This window comes from Pangasianodon hypophthalmus, chromosome 28, assembly GCF_027358585.1.
Source record: "Pangasianodon hypophthalmus isolate fPanHyp1 chromosome 28, fPanHyp1.pri, whole genome shotgun sequence".
Classification (NCBI taxonomy): domain Eukaryota; kingdom Metazoa; phylum Chordata; class Actinopteri; order Siluriformes; family Pangasiidae; genus Pangasianodon; species Pangasianodon hypophthalmus.
This window is the reverse complement of record NC_069737.1, coordinates 14,084,914-14,109,043: the sequence shown is the minus strand read 5'-3', so window position 1 is coordinate 14,109,043 and position 24,130 is coordinate 14,084,914. Positions and strand designations below refer to the sequence as shown.

Below are 24,130 nucleotides of genomic sequence, written 5' to 3'. Positions count from 1 at the left end.
GAATGTTTTTATTTACTTTAATTTTGGTCTAAATTACTCCTTTTACACAGAGTTAAAGCCCCTGCGTTTATAATTCAATCTTTTCCACGTAAAAACACCCGATTTTCTACATGCATTCCCACACAATCCCGCCTACTGCACTGTGATTGGCTAACACACGCACAGCCCTACCGCCGATTGGATAATTGAGAAGTCGTTCAATCGCTGCTGTGACGCGGATGAGTGCTCACGACTAGCCAATCATTGCTCAAGGGGCGGGATTTACCGGAATACGGGTAGGTTTAAAAGACAACGTCTGTGTGTTTTGATTGGCTGTTTCTAGGAGGTCGCTAAGGGAGACGTAGACGCGTTGCAGCGAAGCATTCTGGGAAGGAGAAACTTACCTGTTATGGTGCTTATTTGTAAAGAATGAAGGTGTGTAAAGCGGGTTATGTTGTTTGTTTAAAACGAAAAGACGAGAAATGTATTAATTCATGCTGTCGAAAGTGGTTTAGGGTTTTTTTTCACCTCACACGACGCCGCTGCTTTCGGAGCTGCAGCTAACGGAGCAGCTAGCTGGCTAATAAAGCTAATGAGCATCCTAGCTAGTGCACTAATTAGTATGCATAGCTAGCTTAATGGCTTAGCTGCTATTAGAGAATACTAGCGAGCTATGGAGTAGGCTAGTATTAGTGTACAACTGTGTAACTGCCTCCTACAGAGAGACTAAGGGCTTTTAGAGACTACTGCTGCTGCTGTTATTATTATTATTATTATTATTATTATTATTATTATTATTATTATTACTTCTTCTCTTTCAGCGTGTTTTCACTCTTTCTGAAAAAGCCTGGAGTGGATCATGTTTGCAGTACAAATGGCAGAAATCTTTAGGGAATTATCTGGCTGTTGCTGGGTGGGAATCATTTATCAGATTCATTTACACACACACACATTTATTCCTTTCTTTCTGATTAATAAACAGAGGAAATGTGTGTTTTGGTCTGTCCAATGTTTAGACCCGACAACTCCGTCAAGATCTTCGACCGCCATGGCCAGAAGATGAACGAGATGAATCTCCCTGGGTAAGCAGACACATCTGTAACATCTGCATAAACCACTTTTCTGTGAATAAATCTTCCTGGATATCACCTGTGCTTGTGTGTGTGTGTTTGTGTGTGTGTGTGTGTGTGTGTAGGAGGTGCATTTCTTTGGACTGGGATAAAGACGGAGACACGTTGGCCGTCATTGCGGAAAAATCCACTTCCATTCATCTGTGGGACGCCAACATCAATAAGACGTCACAGCTGGACAGCGGCATGAGATCCATGTGAGTGTGTGTGTGTGTGTGTGTGTGTGTGATGAAAACTGATGTTTTTAATAAATAAATCAATCAATAAGTAGTTCATTAGATTTGCTATATGAATATGGGGTGCATTAAGTGACCACGCCCCCTTCACTGTGACTGACGGATACCGAGGCCACGCCTTCTTCTTCGCTTTACTCTTGAGTATTGTTGTTCTTGATTGTGTTTAGAGATCAGCTGTCTTTTCTGCTCTGGTCCAAAACGGGGCCGTTGTTGGCGGTCGGGACGTCTAAAGGAAATCTGCTCATTTACAACCAGCAAACCTCACGCAAGATTCCAGTGCTGGGTAAAAAAATAACACACACACACACACACACACACACACAAGATGAAAAAATCATTTCAGTGATTCAAGTCATTTGGCTCCTTAAATGATTCATTCAGATTTGCTCAGATTCATTTAGATTCATTCAGATTGTGCTTTGAAAATGTGAATTTAGTTATTAAACAGTCAGTTTTCACTGTTTCTACAAACTCAGGAGTGTGTGTGTGTGTGTGTGTGTGTGTGTGGGGTTGTAGGTAAACACACTAAAAGGATCACATGTGGCTGCTGGAGTTCTCAGAACCTGTTAGCGCTGGGCAGCGAGGATCACAATATCACAATCAGCAACCATGAAGGAGACACCATCCGACAGGTGTGATGGGTGTGTGTGTGTGTGTGTGTGTGTGTGTTGTGTGTGTTCTGATGTCCTCCTCCACTCTCTCTGTGTCCCTCAGACCTCCGTTCGAGCGGATCCAGCTGATATTCAATTCTCCGTGATGAAGACGGATGAGAGATCATCACCAGGAGAGAGCACGGTGGGTGAAACACACACACACACACACACACACACACACTCTCTAGAGATATAACTGTAATTTCACTGACTCAAATCATTTGAGTCTGTTCGGTTAAATGATTCGTTCAGATTCACTCAGGGCCGAGTTTCCCGAAAGCATCGCAGAACACAAATCATCGTTAAATGGTAGCGCGAGCATGACAATGAACTATCTCTCTCTCTCTCTCTCTCTCTCTCTCTCTCTCTCTCTCTCTGTCTGTGATATTTGTGATGCTTTTGGGAAACTCAGCCCAGATTCATTCAGATTGAATCATTTATAGTTTTCATATTTCATAGTTATCAAAGTCATTATATAACTAGTTTATTGTTACCATGGCATCATATGACTGCTTGACCTCTGACCTTTAGGTGAGCGTGGCGGTGGGGAAGGCGACTTTGTTCCTGTTTAACCTGAACGACCCGGATAACCCCATCGAACTTGCTTTCCAGGAGCGCTACGGCAACATCGTCTCTTACCGCTGGTACACACACACACACACACACACACACACACACACAACTGTTGCTTTAACCTTGTTTTGGGTTCAGCCATGTGGGTGTGTCTAGGTGTGAGTAGGCGTGGCTGAAGCAAAAAATATTGGAGAATTGGAAATCTGTAAAACCCATAAGTGGGATATTGATTACAATCCCTCTCTCTCTCTCTCTCTTTCTCTCTCTGTCTCTCTCTCTCTCTCTCTCTCTCTCTCGTGCAGGTATGGTGATGGTTATATAATGATCGGATTCTCGCATGGTTATTTCGTGGTGATCTCCACACACATCCGTGAGATTGGACAAGAACTTTTCCAGGCTCATAATCACAAAGACAGTCTGAGCAGCATCGCCATCTCTCAGGCTCTCAACAAGGCTGCGTCATGTGGCGATAACTGGTGTGTGTTTGTATGTTCAGCTCTGTGTTCTGTATGCTGCAGAATCTGTGTGTGTGTGTGTGTGTGTGTGTGTGTGTGTGTGTAGTAACGTATATGTGTTCTCTGTGTAGTGTAAAGATCCATGACCTGACTGATCTGAAGGAGATGGATGCCATCGTCACGCTGGACGAGGAGACTAAAGGTGGCTGCTTTTACGCTCTCAGATGTCCACACAGATTATTTTTTTGCTCTGTACTTCACAGCTTCCTCAGAATCTGCAAAATCTGCTCGATGTAAAACATTGGAGCATCCAATCCTTTTTGTTGGTTGTTGTTTAGCAAATTTTGGTTATTGTTGTGTAGTAAACATGTCCCTGTCTCTCAGGGTTGGATCAGATCTGTTGGACGGACGATGGTCAGCTGTTGGCTGTGTCGTCTCAGCAGGGCAGACTGCACGTCTATCTGACCAAGCTGCCCATCCTCGGACACAGCTGTGGCACACGCATCGCTTACCTCACGTCCCTGCTGGAGGTCACCGTCGCCAATCAGGTGGAGGGGGTGAGCAACACACACACATACACACACACACACACGCGCCCGCAGTTCTCTTATGAATTTCATTATATTGTTGGTAGCACTTTATTTGAATAGTTCACAGTAGACACTCCATAAATATCTATAGAATATCTATACACTATTTATAGATGACCTTTAAACTACAGACTATCTATAGTATGTATATAGAGTATCTAAAGCTATCAATCTAAAGACTACTTACAGGCTAGCTATAGACTATCTATACACAATATATATCCTATCTATAGACTATCTATAGATGATGGACTATCTATAGTATGTGTATAGAGTACCTTAAGACTATCTATATACTATCTAAAGACTACATGTAGACTATATATAGAGTATCTATGTAATATGTATAAACTACGTAAAGGCTATCTGTAGTGTACCTACAAATAAAATTGAATTGAATTGTCAATAGTTTCTGGTTGTTGATGTTTAGTAGTTAATCTACATGAACTCTATAGACTTTCACCTTGTACTTTTTCTTCTTTAAATTCTATTTGATTTTGAGTTGTTTACTCGGTCATTACTCGGTTTACTCGTTTACTCAGACTGTATGTCATCTTATCTCTAATACAGGAAAGACATTTAATTTCATTTAGAAAAACATTGGACATATCAGAAACAAATGTTACATATACTAAAACGTTATTACGACATACTTATTACATATCAAAGCAAAATATTATAAAGTAAAAGTAAAGGTAATACATACTGAAAATACTGAAACAATACTGTTTAACCCTTGGTGTGTGCACCAGAGGGCAGTGTTGGACTGAATGTAGTGACGCTACCACATTGTGCATTTTATGAAGTCTGTGTTACAATTCACATTTTATAGTCAATTTTATAGAGTGTTATAAAATTATGCACAGTGTTTACAATATTTAGGGTCCTATTAATCACGTGCCTGTTAATCATGTTTCTGTCCGAGTTTTTTTGCCAGAAGATTGCTTTAATATTCAGGCGTGTTTTGTGGGCGTAGCTTTGGAGGAAACACTATATGTAATAGCTTCTGTTTGTTTAAATTATATAATTATATGCATCGTTTAAGACAGAATTTGTGATTTACATGCTGCGTGTCCCTGCTTCAGTCGTCTTCCTGTTTCCTGTCCACACAGGAAGCTGCGGTTACCGTGGCAGTGGAGGTGGAGCCTAACTTTATTGCCGTGGGACCGTACCACCTGGCTGTTGGGATGAACAACAGGGCGTGGTTTTATTCGATAGGAGACAGAGGTAAGTGGTGTGTGTGTGTGTGTGTGTGTGTGTGGATGTGTGTGGATGTGTGATTGTGAGACAACAGGAAGCAGGTTAGCAGTTAGTAACTTGTGCTTTAAATTGTGATGATGTGTGTGGGGTTGTGTAGGTGTGGAACGTCTCAAGGACACTGAATATCTAGGCACAGTGGCCAGTTTGTGTCTGAACTGTGACTACGCAGCGGCTCTGTTCGAGGGAAAGGTCCAGCTGCATATGGTAAGAGTGTGTGTGATGTGTGTGTGATGTGTGTGTGACGTGATCGACGTGATTTATTCTACCAAGCAGTTCATTTCAGTTTTGGGTGTCATCACTCATCACTCTTTTACTCACATTTACAGCACATTAGTGATGCAGGAGAGTCTGTACAAAATATGAACAAAACAAAAATGTGTGTGTGTGTGTGTGTGTGTGTGTGTGTGTGTGTGTGTAGATTGAAGGTGAGGACCAGGACGTTCAGGAGGACAGACAGACGAAACTCTTCCCAGATCCTGAACAGAAATATCGTATCCTCAGCCACGCACTATCCACGGAGTTTCTCTTCTACGGAACGGATGTAGGACATCTCTCACACACACGTAAATATACACATACACACTCTGTCTCTGATTGTACTGAGTGTCATCTTTCTCTCTCTTCTCTTTCTCTCTCTCTCTCTCTCTCTCTAGACTGGTCTGATTCAGTGTTTCTACATCGAGGACTGGCAGAGTGTGAACGAGTATCGCCACCAAGTGGCCGTGCGCAAGGTTTTCCCCGACCCCAACGGAACCCGGCTCGTCTTCATCGATGACAAGAGTGATGGATTCCTTTACTCTCCGGTACACACACACACACACACACACAGTTTCTTATTCTCCCACTCTCCTCTGGTTTAATATGTTCCCTATATATCCTTCGCTTGTGCTTATTGTTGGATGAGAAATATGACGATATGATGTTACTACAAAATACCTTTAGCTGCAAATATATTAATAAGCTGGTGTTGTGTTTTTGGGTTTCTGACGTAATGTGCAGGTGGACAGCTCGCTGTTCGAGATCCCTGACTTCTCCTCCACCATAACAGGTGTACTGTGGGAAAACTGGGTGAACGATAAAGCCATTTTTGTGGCGTTCGACGAGGACAAAGTGTACACTTACGCCTTCCACAAGGACACCATACAGGGTAGAGAAGAACTCTTAATCAGTTCATTTACTTACTGCTGAGTTTTAGTTCACTGTCCAAGACCATATTTTATTGTTTTACAACAGTTCAAATCCAAGTCTGTTTGACTCATCATCTGTTCCTAACCTCCTGGCAGAAGCAACAGGGTTTTGGGTTGAAATACTGTTACAAAGAGATTTTACATGTGTGCAACCTTATATTTATACCCCAGGGAAACGGGGAATGGTTAAATGCAACATCAGGGGTTCTATGGACTGAGAGCATTCATTTAAAATAATTCTTGGGGTGCCAATAATTTCGGCACACATATTATTAAGAGAACATACTATTAAAGAGTTGTTTTAGTGAGAATTATTTTGGTTAGAAGAAAGATAAATAGTTTCTGTTTGAGTGGAAAGAAACTTTTGAAATATTGTGTGTAATGTTTATTATTATGCAATCATTTTTACACATTGTTATGAAGGGTGCCAATAATTCTGGAGGAAACTGTATCTGTTTGTTTTGTATGTATTTTTATGCTTTTATAGTTGTACTGTTTTCCAGTTCTGTCCCTGTGATAATGTAAAAGTAATATCCCCGCCTCTCTCAGGTTCGAAGGTGATTCTGGTGGGTGCCACCAAACTGCCGTTTTCCCACAAGCCCTTGCTGTTGTATAACGGCGAACTGACGTGCCAGACGCAGAGCGGCAAGACAAGCAGCATACTCCTGAGCACACACTCTTTCCTCAGCACCACACAGACGAGCAGCAGCAAAGAGCAGCTCCAGCCCCAGCTGCAGCAAGCCATCAAGCTCAAGAGGCACACACACACACACACACACACACAGACACTTTTTAAAATTTATATTATTATTACTTCCAAGAAAACATTTAGAATATTTGGTGTGTGTGATTGTTGCATTGTGCAATCATTGTGTGTGTGTGTGTGTGTGTGTGCGCGCAGGTTCTCAGAGGCGTGGTCTTTGTGTTCAGCGCTGGGCAGGACCGAGGCCTGGGCGGAGCTGGGCAAGGCGTGTCTCCATCACATGGAGGTGGAGTTGGCCATCAGAGTGTATCGCAGCATGGGCAATGTGGGCATGGTGCTGTCACTGGAGGACATCAAGGTGTGTACAGAGGCCACGCCTCCTTCACTGAGAGTGACACACACAGAAGCCACACCTCCTTCACTAAGTCTAACAGACACAGAGGCCACGCCTCCTTCACTGAGAGTGACAGACACAGAAGCCACACCTCCTTCACTAAGTCTGACAGACACAGAGGCCACGCTTGCTTCTTTAGGTCTGACAAACGGAGGCCACACCCACTTCACTAGGTCTGACAGACACAGAGGCCACACCCACTTCACTAGGTCGGACAGACACAGAGGCCACACCTACTTCACTAGATCTGACATAGAGGCCATGCCTACTTCATTAGGTCGGACAGACACAGAGGCCACGCCCACTTCCCTAGATCTAACAAACACAAAGGCCATGCCTACTGCACAAGATCTGACAGACACAGAGGCCACGCCTACTTCACTAGGTCTGACATAGAGGCCATGCCTCCTTCACTAGGTCTGACAAACACAGAGGCCACACCCACTTCACTAGGTCTGACAGACACAGAAGCCACGCCCACTTCACTAGGTCTGAAACACAGAGGCCATGCCTCCTTCACTAGATCTGATAACCACAGATGCCACGCCTCCTTTTTATAAATAATATTCTCTTGTTCTCAGGGAATAGAGGATCAGAATCTGCTGGCTGGACACCTGGCGATGTTCTGCAACGACTACAACCAAGCTCAAGACCTTTACCTGGCTTCCTCATATCCAATGGCAGCACTGGAGGTCTCACACACACACACACACACACAAATTAAGGGGCATTTCAAACCATTCTAACACAGCTATAATGGCATGGTTAAACTGTGTGTGTGTGTGTGTGTGTGTGTGTGTGTGTGTGTGTAGATGAGGAGGGACCTGCAACATTGGGACAGCGCTTTGCAGCTAGCTAAGAGGCTACATCCTGATGAAATCCCCTTTATATCTAAGGAATACGCCATCCAGCTAGAGTTTGTGTAAGCTTTTCCTTGTATAAATGCAAAAAAAAAAAATGTTTAAATTAAACTACTATAAAAACATGCCACACTTACTGTATGACTCTGCGAGTTTATCATTTTTTCCGAGACCTTAATTGCACTGGTGTTTTTCGTTATTTAGTGGAGATTACACAAACGCCCTGGCTCACTATGAGAAAGGCATTACTGGAGACAACAAGGTAAGAGCATTTGCTAGTATTTACAAGATGAAATCCTACAGAGAGTTAAAACATCATGTCTGTGTTTGTGTGTGTGTGTGTGTGTGTGTGTATAGTTCCAGGAGCATGACGAGAGCTGTTTGGCTGGAGTGGCCCGCATGTCCATCAGGATGGGAGACATCCGCAGAGGAGTCAACCAGGCCATCAAACACCCGAGCAAAACGCTGAAGAAAGACTGCGGCGCCATCTTGGAGAGCATGAAGGTGTGTGTGTGTGTGTGTGTGTGTGTGTGTGTGTGTGTGTGTGTGTGTAGAAACTGCTGTGGTATAACAGTAATAAAACACTTCAGGATATGCTCTTATAGGAAAATTATCAGCTTTGGGGTGGTAACATTAACTCTAACGTGTTTTACTCCATACCTATAGCACCTATTTTTGTTACTCATTATCATGAAGCCAGTGTAAAATTATTTTTTTAAATAAAACAAAAGAATGCTCTTTTCCTTCGTGCGATCTGACTAATTTTTTCTGTTTCGCAGCAATATTCTGAAGCGGCTCAGCTTTATGAGAAAGGCCAGTACTATGACAAGGCTGCTTCTGTCTACATTCGCTGCAAGAACTGGTACAAAATAATATGCGCATATATTTACTATAATTAATAGCTGAAGGCGTATTTTAGGGGTCATGTGGACCTGTGACTTCTGACCTCTGTGTTTCAGGGCAAAGGTTGGAGAGCTGCTGCCCCATGTGAGCTCTCCCAAAATTCACCTGCAGTACGCTAAGGCCAAGGAGGCTGATGGAAAGTATGTGTGCTGCATCATTTACACTCTGCAAAAAAAATACTGCACCGAATTTAAGTCTGTAATTCATATCTGTTATCGTGTGTGAAGATACAAAGAGGCCGTGTTGGCCTACGAGAGCGCCCGGGACTGGGACAGCGTGATCCGGATCCTCTTGGAGCATCTTAATAATCCGGAGGAAGCGGTCAGGATCGTGCGGGAAACTCAGTCCATCGATGGAGCCAAGATGGTGGCCAGGTCTGACACACAGAGAGATGTTTATAATGGAAGACACAAACGTTCTGCTCTTAAATTTACACTTTAAAAAATCAGTTAATGGTTTGAAGAGATGAGTTACAGCAGTAGAGTTTCAGCTTAATGTAGATCTATTTAATGAATTGCTTACTCGAACTTGTGAAAGAGCTTATGAACGTGTGTGTGTGTGTGTGTGTGTGTGTGTGTGTGTGTGTGTGTGTGTGTGTAGTTCCCTGCTGGGAATTCTCTCGCCTCGAAGATAAAGCACTTATTGAGGATGAATGAACGAACGGATGTAAATTTGATGCCATTCTCTTTATCACCTGCAGGTTTTTTCTGCGTCTGAGCGATTATGGCTCGGCCATCCAGTTCCTTGTGATGTCACACTGCAGCGACGAGGCCTTCCAGCTCGCCCAGCAGCACGGCCAGATGGAGGTGTATGCTGACATCATCGGTGAGGTCACATCTCACCCAATCAGCACACTCAGATCCTGATCCGGTTTATCTGCAGGAGAAAAAAAAAAAAAATTGTCGTTTTTTTTTTTCATCCAGCTGTCTGACTTTCTGTCTTTCTCCCTGCCTGTCCGTATGTCTGTATGCCTGACTTTTCATCTGTCTGTCCTTTTGTCTCACTGTCTATCCATCCATCCATCTGCCTGTCTGTCTTCTCTTCCATCTGAGGCTGTCCGTCTTTCTGTCCATCTGTCAGAATGTCTACCTGTCTGACCATCTGCCTTTCTTTTGGATCTGTCTGTTTTTCTATTTCACTGCCTGTCTATCTTTCTATACTCTTTCTCTCCTTCTGTGTGTCCAAGTGTCTGTCTAGCTCTCCCTCCAGCTGTCCATCCACCAGTTTGTCTCTCTCTCTTTCTGCTTCTCTGTCCATCTGTCTGGCTACGCATTTGATAAAGAGAAATATAAGAAGCAGCGGATACTCTGTCTTGAATTCTCTTGTATGCGTGTGTGTGTACGTGTGTGTGTGTACGTGTGTGTGTCGTCGCCAGGCTCCGAGGCCAGTATGGAGGACTACCAGAGCATAGCACTCTATTTCGAGGGAGAAAAGAAGCACCTGCTGGCTGGGAAGTTTTTCCGGAAGTGTGGCCAGTACAGCAGGGTGAGTGTCCTCACACTGTCCTTCTTCAGTTTGGTCTTTATCTCTCTGACTACTGCATTCAGAGGAATCATTAATCCTCTTTTCATTTACCTCTCCATGTCCCTGTCTTTCTCAGGCGCTGAAGCACTTTCTGAAGTGTCCCAACACTGATGATAATGTGGCTATAGAAATGGCAATTGAGACGGTAAGGATGGAATGATGATGATGATGATGATGATGGTGATAAAAGCTGGATTACAGCTGGCTTAATGAACCAAACAATATGTATATGGTAGAATCCGGTCCCTTTGGCAGTGCAGATGTAGAATCCACACAGTGTAAACTTTTCCATCCTAAAGACTTTCCCATGAAGGAAAAATTACTGGAGACTCCTTCCATAAATGTTCAACAAACATCTTCTTACTTTATAAACAAACTTTGGGAAGACCAGTGAATCTAATCGAATTACTTGATTGACTGGTTATAATTTGTGTTTTGTTAGAGCTGTAATATTACCTGTGTATTTTCGCAGGTAGGAGAAGCCAAAGACCAGGCTCTGAGCAATCAGTTGATTGATTATCTCATGGGTGAGAGTGACGGAATACCAAAGGTAAAATGCATGTTTAATAACTAATATTCAATAACTTTTGATCAAAATGTGCCTTTTTTGTAAAAAAGCTGAAGACATAAGATATAGCCCAAAAAAAAAGATTTTTGGCTATGGGTAATTCTGCCAAAAATTCTATGTGGCTATCATGAAGTAGAAGCTAGCAGGATATGAAATGCAGCAGTTAGCAATAAGTGTTAGCAGCAGGGTAAACCTGGATTTTTCCGCTCCCTGTCTTCCCAGGGGTCTATTTACCCAGCTTCCTGTCTTCCCAGGGGTCTATTTACCCAGCTTCCTGTCTTCCCAGGGGTCTATTTACCCAGCTTCCTGTCTTCCCAGGGGTCTATTTACCCAGCTTCCTGTGTTTCCAGGGTTCTGTTTACCCAGCTTCCTGTGTTTACAGGCTCCCATATTCCCTGGTCCCTATATTCCCACCTCAGTATGCTTCCAGGTCCATATGTTCCCAAATCCCTATATTCACAGGGTTCAGTTTAACCAGGTCCCTACTTTTCCAGGTCCCAATGTTCCCAAGTCCTTATGTTCCCAGGGTTTTATCTACCCAGTTCCCTATATTCCCAGCTCCCTATAGTCCAAGGGTAATATTTACTGAGGACCCCAGATTTCTATGTTCCCAGATTCATTTGTTAAGGTGTCCCAGTGTTCCCAGTGTTCCCAGTGTTCTGTTTACAGGTCTGTATTTTTCCAGGTCCCTATTATCCCATCTCCTTATTCTTCCAGGTCCCTGTGTTCCCAGGTTTCTATCTACTATGCTCCCTATGTTTACAGGTTGCTCTGTTGCCTGGTCCCTGTATTCCCAGGTCTCTATATTTCCAGGATTTTATTTGCCCAGTTCCCTATATTTCCAACTCCATGTGTTCCCAGGGTTCTATTTACCCAGCTCCCCATGATCCCAGGTCCCTATGATCCCAGGTCCCTATGTTCCCAGGTCCCTATGTTCCCAGCTCCCCATGTTCCCATAGGTCTGTTTATACAGGTCCATATGTTCCCTTATTAAACACAAAACATACAAATAGAACCCTGGGATCATAGGGACCTGGGAATTTATTTCTAAGAAGCAACTATATCCATACCACTGTTATAGACAGACATTTGCCCTGTTTTATAAAGTATTTGTAACTTTGATTAATTGTGAGAGGTTTTACACTAAATTCAGACGTTAGTGGCGATGTAAGAATGCTTTAAGGCATTTTGATGACTCCATGACCTCAGCTGTGACATTAAGATTGAACATAGTGCTGAAAGAACCTAGGACACTGAGAACAGACGCACTCCCGTCTTGCTAGCTACTTTCTTGTTAGCTACAGTATGTTAGCAGATTTGGCAGAACTGTTCATCTGGTCACTTTTGGTGCTTTTTGTGTTCTTGCTAATTTTGTAATAACTCTCATTCATATTTTTTTTTGTTTTGTTTCTGTCGCTTTCTGCATGTAGTCTCTCTCTGTGAGTAGAACACTGCTGTGCTGAAACAGCACCAGCCAACGTGTGTGTGTGTCAGTGTGTGTGTGTGTGTGTGTGTGTGTGTGTGTTTCACCAACTCTGTGTTACATGTTAAATATTAGTTGTATCCCAAACCCTAGTCTTCGATTCATTAGTTCCTGTTTGAATTAATTCTATTAACTGAATTAGTTCTTATTAAGACTAAAATTAACGTGTGCTGGCATTTTATTAAATCAGCGGATGTCGTAACTAAACGTAAACACTAGCATTTGAGAAAAAAAAACCCACTGATGTCAGTGTCTGTTGTTTGCCTGTAGTAGGAGTGGTTTAGTGTTTGTGTACCGTATGATTGGGCTAGACAGCAGGTGATTGGCTGATGTTTGTATGTAACTCCCGTCTTTCTTTCCCAGGACGCTAAGTATCTATTCCGGCTGTACATGGCGGTCAAACTCTACAGGGAGAGTGTGAGGACGGCCATCATCATCGCCAGAGAGGAGCAGACAGCAGGTGTGTGTACATCGTACATCGTGTTTGGTGTCTGGTGTTACGAAACGAATGTAGTGAACGAATTACAAATTTCAACATGTAGATGGACGCTGGAATTTTATGTGTATGGCACAATTCGGTGTCATTCCGTAGAAGATGACTAGAGGTTACGTAGTCGTTGCATTTATGCAAATGTCCCCTAGGCCCCGCCTCCCAATGTTTGAAAATAGATATGGGCTATAACATAATTCTAGCTGGGCAACTATGAAAAATATCTATTAGCCTAGACATTAAATCTGCTTAGGGTACTGATTTATCCACCCCTTGTGTGTGTGTGTGTGTGTGTGTGTGTGTGTGTGTGTGTGTGTGTGTGTGTGTGTGTGTGTGTGTGTGTGTGGTAGGTAACTACAGGAATGCCCACGACGTCCTGTTCAGTATGTACATGGAACTTCAGAATAATAATATTAAGATCCCAGCTGAGATGGTCACCAATCTGATGATACTACACAGCTACATACTGGTGAAGGTAACACACACACACACACACACACACACACACACACATATCTATCTGATGAGATATCTTCAGTTGTGTGCTGGTGGTTAATGTAATGAGCAGAAATGTGTGTCAGTGTGTGTTATTGATTAGCCGACGCCTAATGTAAAGAATAAATTTGTCAGATACACGTGAAGAGAGGAGACCATCTGAAGGGAGCACGCATGCTGATCCGAGTCTCCAACAACATCAGCAAATTCCGCACACGTGAGTCTCTCTCTCTCTCACACACATACACACACACACACACACACACACACAGATGGGTGATAAATTAAAGTAAGGCTGCTGCCAGAACAGCTTCAGTGTGTCTATAGATCTGACAAGTCTCTGGAACTCTCTGTGTGTGTGTGTGTGTGTGTGTGTGTGTGTGTGTGTGTGTGTGTGTGTGTGTGTGTGCATTTCAGATGTCGTCCCCATCCTGACATCAGCTGTCATTGAGTGCCATCGTGCCGGATTAAAAAATTCGGCTTTCAGCTTTGCAGCGATGCTGATGAGGCCCGAGTACCGCGGTCAGATCGACCCCAAATACAAGAAGAAGATCGAGGCCATGGTCCGGTAAGACACACACACACACACACACACACACACACACACACACACACACACACACTCACACACATACACATACACAATATCAGTATTTTGCTTTCCTCACTATTTCACTTTCACAGTTTAGTTTACTTTCGGTTGCTAGATTGCTTTTGTTCACTTGTTTGCTTTCGCTCGTTTTCTTTTGCTTGCTATTCTGCTTTTGCAGGTTTGTTTGCTTTCGCTTGCTAGCTTGCATTTGCTTGCTATTCTACTTTCAGAGGTTACCTTGCTTTCTCTTGCTAGATTGCTTTTGTTCACTTGTTTGCTTTCGCTCGTTTTCTTTTGCTTGCTATTCTGCTTTTGCAGGTTTGTTTGCTTTCGCTTGCTAGCTTGCATTTGCTTGCTATTCTACTTTCAGAGGTTACCTTGCTTTCTCTTGCTAGATTACTTTTGTTCACTTGTTTGCTTTTGCTCGTTTGCTTTTGCTTGCCATTCTGATCTCTTGGGTTACTTTGCTTTTGCTTGCTTTCACGCACTCGTTTGCTTTTGCTTGCTTTCACACACTCGTTTGCTTTTGCTTGCTATTCTGCTTTCGCATGTTAGTCTGCTTTCAATTTCTAGACTTCTTTCTCTCATTTTGCTCACTACATTGCTTTCCCCTATCCATATTATCCACTGTCTTTACTACTCGTTTTTCCGTGATTTTTGGTTACAATTTTTATTAATTGTTTGTTTGTTTTTCCTCTAACTCTTTTTGGCTTCTTGAATTGCTAATGTTTTACTTGTATATAAATATTTTATTACAAAGTGCCTTCTCTGTTAATTGTATCGATGCCATACAATTTATTTTTGCTCACACCTTCAATATTTATAATGTTAGTTACAGCACATCACTTTTTTCTAGATTTAATATTTTTTTTGGCACAAATTTAACTCCCATTAAAATCCCTTGTTAGGCAGCAACAGCAAGGAATAGTACCTCTGCTACTTTATAATCAGCACTGTCTCCAACTCATGGTGTATGTCACAGTAGGTTGTGAAAAGTTCAGCAGATATTTTAGAAATGTATCTGCACCTCAGGTGATAGTGCTAAAATAAGAGAATGATGAAGTTCTACTGACAGATCTGACATCAACTTCAGTCTTTGCTCATTCTGTGTGTGTGTGTGTGTGTGTGTGTGTGTGTGTATTAAGTCGTCCGGACACGTCTGAGGTGGAGGAGGAGAGCTCTCCGTGTCCGTACTGTGGCTTCAGCCTGCCTGAGTGTGAGCTGCTCTGCCCTGGCTGCAAGAACAACCTGCCCTACTGCATCGCTACGGTACGGACTCGGGTTTAAAAAACAAAACAAAAAAACATTTCAGGTGTGGGTTTACGTGTGAGAAACATATAGCTGAAAATATATTAGCTGTATCCTAAAGTGCACTGTCACTCTCAAGTTTGCTTTCGTTCAGTCGTTTGCTTTCAGTTTTACGTTTGCTTTCGCTTGCAAGGTGTGCTTTTGCACAGTTGCTGCTGCTTTTGGTTTTGCTTTCACTTGCTCCAATTTGCTTTCACAGGTTACGTTGCTTTCGTTTGCTAGCTTGCTTTCTCTCACCTGCTCACATTGGTTTTCCCACTTGCTACTTTCACTCACTTTCTTTTGTTCTAATTCGCTTTTGCGCAGTAGTATGCTCTCACCTGCCAGGTCGCTGTTCCATACTTGTTTGCTTTTGCTTACTATTTTGCTTTCGCAAGGTTAGGTTAGGTTACCTTTGCTTGCTAGATTGTTTTCACTCATTTGTGTGCTTTTGTTTTCGCAGATTAGTTTGCTTTCATTTGCTAGATTGCTTTCATTCAGTTGTTTGCTTTTGGTGCTTTTGCAGGTTAATTTGCTTTCGATTACCAGATTGCTTTCGCACACTTGTTTGCTTTCGCTCACTATTTTCAGTTTAGTTTGCTTTTTGCTTGCTAGCTTGTATTCGCAGGTTAGTTTGCTTTCGCTTTTGCTCTGCAATTTGCTTTTGCTTTTTCGTTCGCTGTCATTTCACATGTTGGGTTTCTTTCACTCATTAATTTGCGTTCACTCACAAGGTTGCTTTTGCTGACTGAGGTAACTTGTTCAACGTTTGCTTTTGCTTGCTAGGCTGCTAGGCAGTCACTAGGTTGCTTTGTTTTTTGCTCGCTAGTTTACGAAGAATCTAAAAGACCATACAAGCAACAGTGACAGAGGAGATGTTCTGGTGAAGTTAATACTGACATTAGAAAATTAAACTTTACCAGAAAATTGAGGGAAAACACAATGGCAACTCCAGAACTGTAGCAGGAGTAAGACTTTTACTGTGTAAACATGGGGCAGGGGCAGTTTAGGTCAGATGGATGCGTGGTCCTTGACTATCTCACACACACACACACACAGACACACACACACACAGACATCTTTATCTCTCTGGTATAATTATTCTGTCTTCTCTCTCAGGGTCGCCACATGGTGAAGGAGGACTGGTGTGTGTGTCCACACTGCAGCTTTCCTGCTCTCTACTCTCAGTTTACACAGTACGTCCAAACCCTGTCCAATCAAATGTGCAGTAAATTCCTCGAAACACAAATGCGAGCGCTGTCGTTTAAGCTACATTCACATTAATGTGACACAAATATAATGTTTTCACAGCTCTGTGATTTAAGCTACTTTCATATATGGTCCTATATAGACATTAAATGTAACTATAAATGGATTAAAAAAAGTAGGACGTTTCTTTAATAAATGATCAACTGTAATCGTTGGTAACTTGCTGTGGTATGAGAGGAATAAAACACTTTGGAGTGGTAACGATAACCGCACAACTCCAAGTGTTTAATTTCCTGTTATATTAGATAAATCTGCCTATATTTAAGATGTTTCCATTAAGATATGTTTTGCAGGGACATTGTGACCTGTGTGTGTGTGTGTGTGTGCGTGTGTGTGTGGGTGTGTGCGCCACAGGCTGTTAGAGACAGAATCAGCGTGTCCCATGTGTTCTGAGAGTGTGAGCGCAAGTCAGCTGAAGAAGATCTCCGACTGCTCCAAATATCTGCAGCAGGACCAGAACGAGCCCTGACACACACACACACACACACACACACACACACACACACACACGTCTTACTATCCTTTTGGCTTTTTTTTTTTTCTTTTTCCCCACACATAGACACATACAGTCACATACGGGGACACACACACACACACACACAATCTCGCACATCTATAGTTATGGCAGAAAATCTTGCTCTGTTTTGCCTTTGGAAGAGACAAACAACCAATTTTGTGTGTGTTTGTGTGTGTGTGTGTGTGTGTGTGTGTGTGTGTGTGTGTGTGTGCTGCCATCCTCCATATCGATTGAAAAGCAAAATAGAGTTTGATAATCAGCAGCAAGAAGAAAATGAGAGCCATTTTGTACAGTTGTGATACTGATTTGTCATAGAGTTTGCCGAGCTCATATTTATCTCAGAATAAACAAAAACGTGATTTTTGAGAAATAATTGTTGGAGTGCTCGTTTATTTCACTGCTCGCTTTACAAATATGATATTTTAATTGACATCTTCCAAATCTAAAGTGAAATATCAACAGTTTCCACCCTTTTAATCCAAATGTAGTCAATCAGAAAAGATGTGTTTGTTGTACACAGTATGTTTCTGGTGTACAGTACAATTCGCCGTTCATACTCTTGGCCACGCCTCCTAGCTGATCCTGACGCTGGTCTTGAGTGACACCGAACTGTGCTGAGGAAGAAAGTGATTCAGCTTTGAAATGAAGGCTGTTTTTAGTTCTGTAGTGTCCTTGTTTTAGCAGGTAGATTGCACGAGACTAAACTGGAAGCTATAAGACTCGAGTCTTGTCTTGACACTTTTTCTGTTTTGACGGAACTGTCTTGGTCTTGGGCGTTGGTCTCACTAAATACGGTCAAAATGGTAAAAATAACACTCGTGTTGTCCTTTCTTTTCGCATTGAATCTTTTGCTCTCGACTTGGTCTCCACCCTCTTAAGACTCTGTCTTGACTCAGTCTCAGCTAATCCTGGTCTTGGACTTGTAGACACTGCCAGTCTGGACTACAACCCTCTTATACGGTTCCATTACTTAATAGCTACATTAGCCATGTGGCTCCAGTACAAAATGAAAGACTTGGTCTTCACTCCATCTTGGCTTCTTGGCCTCGACCTTGGCTTGGCCTTCACCCACTTAAGACTTAAGACTCGGTCTTGACTTGATCTCAGCTAGTCCTGGTCTTGGAGCCATTAGCCATGTGGCTCCATTTGCAAAATGAAAGACTTGGTCTCCACTCCTTTAAGACTCAAGATTCGGTCTTCGCTCAGTCTCAACTAGTCCTGGTCTTGGACTTGTAGACAATGGCAGTCTGGACTACAGCCCTCTTATATGGTTCCATTACTTGTTAGCTACATCAGCCATGTGGCTCCATTTGCAAAATGAAAGATTTTATCTCAGTTTCTTGGACTCGACCTTGACTTGGTCTCCACCCGCTTAAGATCCAAGACTTGGCCTTTAGTCTATCTCAGCTAGTCCTGGTCTTGGACTTGACTACAGTCCTACTATAAGGTTCCATTACATGTTAGCTATATTAGCCTTGTGGCTTCAGTGCAAACTTGTACATGCCCCAAACATGATTTGGTTGATTGACAACATTTGTAATAAATAGAGAATTATGTGTATTTTTTTTGCTGAACTCATTCTTTAACTTTATTTCTGTTTTCCTGAATGTAAATATTTAAGTTAGTTTAGTCACGTAGTAAGTAAAGTTACTAGCTTTTCACAGCTTTTTTCTGTTGTTTTAAGTCGGGGTTAACTAGCCGATAGCTAGGCAGCTTTAAACACAATTTCATCACAGGCTGAAATCTGAACACGACACACCTTTTATTTTGCATACTTTGTACCTCTTCAGTGCTATTTAATGCTGCATGTGTTAGGACTAGACTCCTTTCCCCAGCCATGCCTGTGCTTTTTCCGTAGTGTTGAAATCTTAATTCTGATTGGTCAGGAGGTGTTGGTTAATTTTCTATAACAACAGCTCTAACAATAGTGCAGCTTTAATTCAAATTACAGGTTTATATTAATGCAATTGTTTTGATATTGCTTCTACCGTAACAAGGACTTATAAAACTATAGGTACCAAAATTATATACCTGATGACACGAACTAACCCGCAAGCTAACATAGCTAGCTAACATTGCTAAAAAAAAAAAAAACATTGGCTAACAATTGTTTGAGTAATGTTAAACAATGCATACATTAGCTAACATTAGCTACTTGTCACTGATACTTACATATTAAATACTTCACAACAAATAATTAGGTGTTACAATGATATTAATTGAGAAAACTAGCCGATAGCTAGGCAGCTTTATACACTAGCTAGATACAATTTTAATTCAGTTATGTATGTCTAAAACAGCACAAGAACACTGTCATTTAGTACAGATTAGACTTCGCTATTGAAAGACACACAATTTTGTCTATGTTGTGTAATAACATGGTTATACATACGTTATTACATGCGCCAATCATCCTTAAACACAATTTCCTCACAGGCTGAAAGCTGAACACAAGACACACCTGTTATTTTTATACTTTGTACCTTGTATCTTCAATGTTATTTCTCATTTCTGCTCTATGTAATACTTGATGTACTGTGTTTAGATCTGAAATATTAAGGATATTTGTTAAGGTACGCTCACACCTATGCCACTGATAGTGATTTTAGCACAAAGGAAACTGTTTTTCATAAATATAATCATTGATAAATGTGTCCGTTTGACGTTTTCATGTTTCGCTGAGGGCTGATAGGTGATGGAGGCTGCTCCTGAGTGTACACAGATAAGAGCGTGGAATGTAATTACATGAATCCGTCTTGTACCTGTGTGAGAAATACGTTCTCAGATTGAAAGTGTGTCGTCTGTACAGGTTCATATTTTTCAGCCTTGGACTTCTATGGGTTGTTTTGTTAGGGATAAAAAAATTGGGATTTTTTTTTTTTTTGAGAAATTTTTACATTTTTTACATTTTACTTTTTCATATAGCAAAGATTAAAAATGTGTAATTACCCTTCTTGAGTAGTTTATCAATGTGGAAATATGGTTCTCAGATTTTCCAGTTTTTGTCTATGTTGGAAGACAATTTTTTTTTAAGTTTACACAAAAAATGTAGACATACTGAGCCTTATTTATAAACAGGATATGAAGACATGTATTTGTAAATCATTTATTTGAGTTCCTGAGTGCTCAGTAATGTGAACTTCAATTGATCAGCTTCAGATCATGTAATTGTTGATGAATTACTGCGACTCTTTCAGTGTGTAGTGGTGTTCAGCTCTCTGTGAGCTTTGCCTTTTATGGAGTTTTGTGGGCGTCGCTAAATGTAAATCAACTGTGTCATGAAGGTACTTGGTAATTTACGGTTGATTGGCATTTATCTGCATATGCGTATGAGTACGAAGAAGTTCTGTGTTACTGAAACTTTCTTTTTTTGTTTGCCTACAAAAAAAAACCTTTACACACAAGATAAACAAGGTCTGTGTTCTATGCCTCCCTTTCTTTCTTTCTTTCTTTCTTTCTTGACATGTGTGTAACGTGAAAGCTAAACCTACAGGAGGATGAGAATTGTCTGGGTTTGGGTGAGATGATGATTTTGGAGCAAATAATGTGTGTGTGTGTGTGTGTGTGTGTGTGTGTGTGTGTGTGTATATATATATATATATATATATATATATATATATATATATATATATATATATATATATATATATATATATACGTGTGTAATATATATAATTTTGCACTTAAATTTTTCTTAAATTAACGAATTTTACTGGTCGAATACTTTAAATACTCTGAAACAGATGTGATTCTACCGTGATCATCAACACTTTCTTTTAATTTGGACATATTAGTGACATCCAATCAGGAAGCAGAGTTCTGTAGCCAGAGGTATCAGGTTTGACTGAGCAGAATGAGAGCTGTGTGCAGATTATTCTTTGACAGATGGTGTGTGTGTGTGTGTGTGTGTGTGGTAGGTACTATGACTCACATATAAGGAAGAAAGTCTGTTGAGCTACATAGTTGTAGCGAAGTGTGTGAGTGTGTTTTTATAGTAGTCACTAAGAAGATTCATTAGGTTCATTATATAGAGTGTAGCAGTGAAAGTAGTTGAAGTAAGTTAATAACGAGTAAAGACTGTGTGTGTGTGTGTGTGTGTGTGTGTGTGTGTGTGTGTGTTCGTCCTCTGCAGTGGGCTGGCATAAAGCCATGCTCTGAGCTCTGATGTCCTTTCCGCTTACACAAATCCACACGCTCACACATTCACACCACTGCATTCTAGCTCTTTACCACACACACACACACACACACACACACACATCAATATACATATTTCTTGTACAGTCAAACCTGTATAGCTCCATACACTCAGTGCTCACTTCATTCATTCATGTGTGTCTGTGTGTGTGTGTGTGTGTGTGGAGTGGATGAGAGGGACTATTCTACCTCCCTCACACACACACTGCTACTGAAGTGCCAGCTATCATTTCCTCCCCCTCATGCTCACTTTCTTTAGTGGGCTATTTTCATGGACGCTACAACCAAAACCCAACATTACAGAATTAGTCCACCATATTTTGAAGGATTTATTAAATAGTTTTACAAAGATATGTGTTTATTGATAAATTGTTTATTGATCAAATTTAACGACTGCCCTTATACTTCTATTCTAAGTGAGTTTTGAGTTAACAGCTTTTCCGAAAAATGTTAAAGTTCTTGTGAGTGCTATAGATACAATAGGGATTAACCTCAATAACGAACAGGAAATTTTGGGCTGTTTATATTATATCAAGGATAATCCATGTTTCAAAACACGAGAAAAACTGTGAGGGTCAAAATACTAGACATGGAAATATGAAACAAGGCTTAGAAATGCACAAATACAATTGGCAAGACTTCGCAACACAACAAGATGTATAAAGACAACCTAAGCAAACTAAACAGAACACCTGGACACAATCAAGAAACATACCAATGGCAGGACAGGGGCTGAAGACTAAAATCAGAACAAAAGCATATGGCCAGACATAGCACATGACATAACCTCAAAAAACAACAACAACAAAAAAAAAAAAAACATGAGAACAGCGCTCATTAGTGCTTTGAGAAGGGGAATCCGTGATACACAGAAGTCATAGGGCAGTTCCAATTAAATTATGAGACTATGCTAGCTAGCTAATTCACAAAAAATGCGTAGATTATTTTCTGTTCACTGTGCATACATATTTAATGTAGTCATGGTAGTCAAGGTAGTCAAGCTCATGGTATAGTGTCAGCAGCTAAGAAATGGGTACATCCTGTTGTGAAGGTGTCTGAAAGTGCAATTTGGAGACATTTTATTGTCACACCCCATCACAATCCCTCAACTTTATGCCATTGTCTTCTTAAGACAATGTTAAATGAAAATTTGAATATGTTTTTATTCTACAGTGTGATATATTTCTGAGTAAAACAGCATATTTTCTGGAGTTGGATCTAGAGGCTAGCCTGCAGGCAACTGTGGAGTACTGGAAGTCACAACAATGTAGTTTGCTTATGGCATTACAGTAGTGGGCCTGATGAGTCAGCATACAGGGAGGAGGTGGAGCAGCTCGCAATGGTGCAGAGACAACAATCTATCTCTCAATATTGATAAAATGAAAGATGATTGTTGACTTCAGGGGGACCTGTGGTGCTCACTCCTCACAGCATATCAATGATGCAACTGTGGAGAGAGTCAAAACATGGAGTGAACATCACAGAGGACATTGCCTGGCACCTTAACACCACCTGCCTAGCCAAGAAAGTCCAACAGCGCCTTCACGTCCTGTGGAGAAAGAGGAGAACAAACTGTCCCCTTCCATCCTTATCACCTTCTACAGGAGGACAACAGAGAGTGTCTTGCTGTTTTGCAGTCTGATATGGGAACTGCTGAGGCAGATTGTGAAAACAATTGAGAAGCTCATCTGGGTCTTTCTACCCACCATTGACCTACCACAAGCATTCTAGATGACCCCTCCCACCTCTCTCACGGACTCTTCACCCGCCTGCCGTCTGATATGGGAACTGCTACAACGGATCGTGAGAACAATTGAGAAGCTCACCTGGGTCTTTCTACCCACCACTGACCTACCACAAGCACTGCATCTACAAGGCCACCAGCATAGTAGATGATCCATCCCACCTCTCTCACAGACTCTTTACCCTCCTGCCATCTGGTGGAAAGTACCAGACCATCCATGCCACCACCACAAGACTCTGCAACATGTTCTTCCCTGAGGCAGTCGGACTACTCAGCATCCACCTGGACAAATCCAGACCTAACCTTGAACAACCATCACTACAGGCCTGGACTTTAAAATTACAACATTACCTCATGGACTTTGTTACCCCTGAGAGACAATGCTGTTATGCTAGGACACGTTTTACTACCAGTCTTTTTCCTCCGTTCTGCTGCAGTTTACAGACAATTGTTTGAGCTGGTTTCTTCTATCCAATACTGTACTGTTGTTCTGTCTAGTTAGCACGCATTGCCCTGTGTATTTATTGGAGGCTATATTTTGCACTCGTCTCACACTATTGTGTAGTTGCACCTTATGTAGTCCTGTGTACCATGCTGCTGTATTCTGTGTTCCAGGACCATGGTCCTGAAGAAATCACATTTTGTGGAATGACCAGAGGCATAGCTACAGGACAGGCAAGGCAGGATATTTCTGGGGAACCCGAGTTTTGAGGCCTGAAGGCTGACGCTAACTCCATGGACATATCAAATCTCAAAGTGTAGAACTCCCCCAAAACCTCCGATGGGTAAAGTACAATGCTAGGTCCCCAAGGTCCCTAGAATCACTTCTGGGAATGGCGCTAAGACCCACTTGACTAGACTGCTTGCTTGACTCCCACAAGACCACAGAGGAGGTGGAGGCGGACGAAATCCTGCTACTGGTGGAAGATGCAAATTCCCTGTGTATTTGAGCTGCTAAGTGCAATGAAGGTGACGCAAATGTAGGTTAGTGCTCAACCCTGTGAGCATCTTGCTGATTGCTTAATATTCATTTCATCCTCA

General features: G+C 41.7%; 1 protein-coding gene across 1 annotated transcript; it reads left to right on the top strand.

The window, feature by feature from the left end:
• The first annotated feature begins 283 nt into the window (after positions 1–283).
• On the top strand, positions 284–20,583 carry wdr19 (WD repeat domain 19). The gene is made up of 36 exons (XM_026947716.3): positions 284–414; positions 801–892; positions 996–1,061; positions 1,175–1,306; positions 1,513–1,628; positions 1,862–1,977; positions 2,060–2,140; positions 2,530–2,642; positions 2,874–3,047; positions 3,158–3,228; positions 3,411–3,583; positions 4,729–4,843; positions 4,974–5,080; positions 5,295–5,417; positions 5,530–5,679; positions 5,876–6,023; positions 6,613–6,820; positions 6,965–7,124; positions 7,742–7,852; positions 7,973–8,082; positions 8,225–8,282; positions 8,378–8,524; positions 8,800–8,882; positions 8,980–9,063; positions 9,151–9,297; positions 9,624–9,748; positions 10,299–10,408; positions 10,524–10,592; positions 10,920–10,997; positions 12,862–12,958; positions 13,339–13,463; positions 13,619–13,700; positions 13,901–14,051; positions 15,221–15,344; positions 16,482–16,558; positions 16,986–20,583. The coding sequence occupies exons 1-36, from the start codon at positions 409–411 to the stop codon at positions 17,098–17,100; spliced, it is 4,044 nt and encodes a 1,347-aa protein (XP_026803517.3). The 5' UTR covers positions 284–408; the 3' UTR covers positions 17,101–20,583.
• Positions 20,584–24,130: the final 3,547 nt, after the last annotated feature.

Excerpts from the sequence above, each read along its gene's own strand:
- wdr19 (XM_026947716.3), top strand. Across the intron at positions 1,978-2,059 it reads AAGGAGACACCATCCGACAG|ACCTCCGTTCGAGCGGATCC; the intron begins GTGTGATGGGTG and ends TGTGTCCCTCAG. Across the intron at positions 8,525-8,799 it reads CCATCTTGGAGAGCATGAAG|CAATATTCTGAAGCGGCTCA; the intron begins GTGTGTGTGTGT and ends TCTGTTTCGCAG.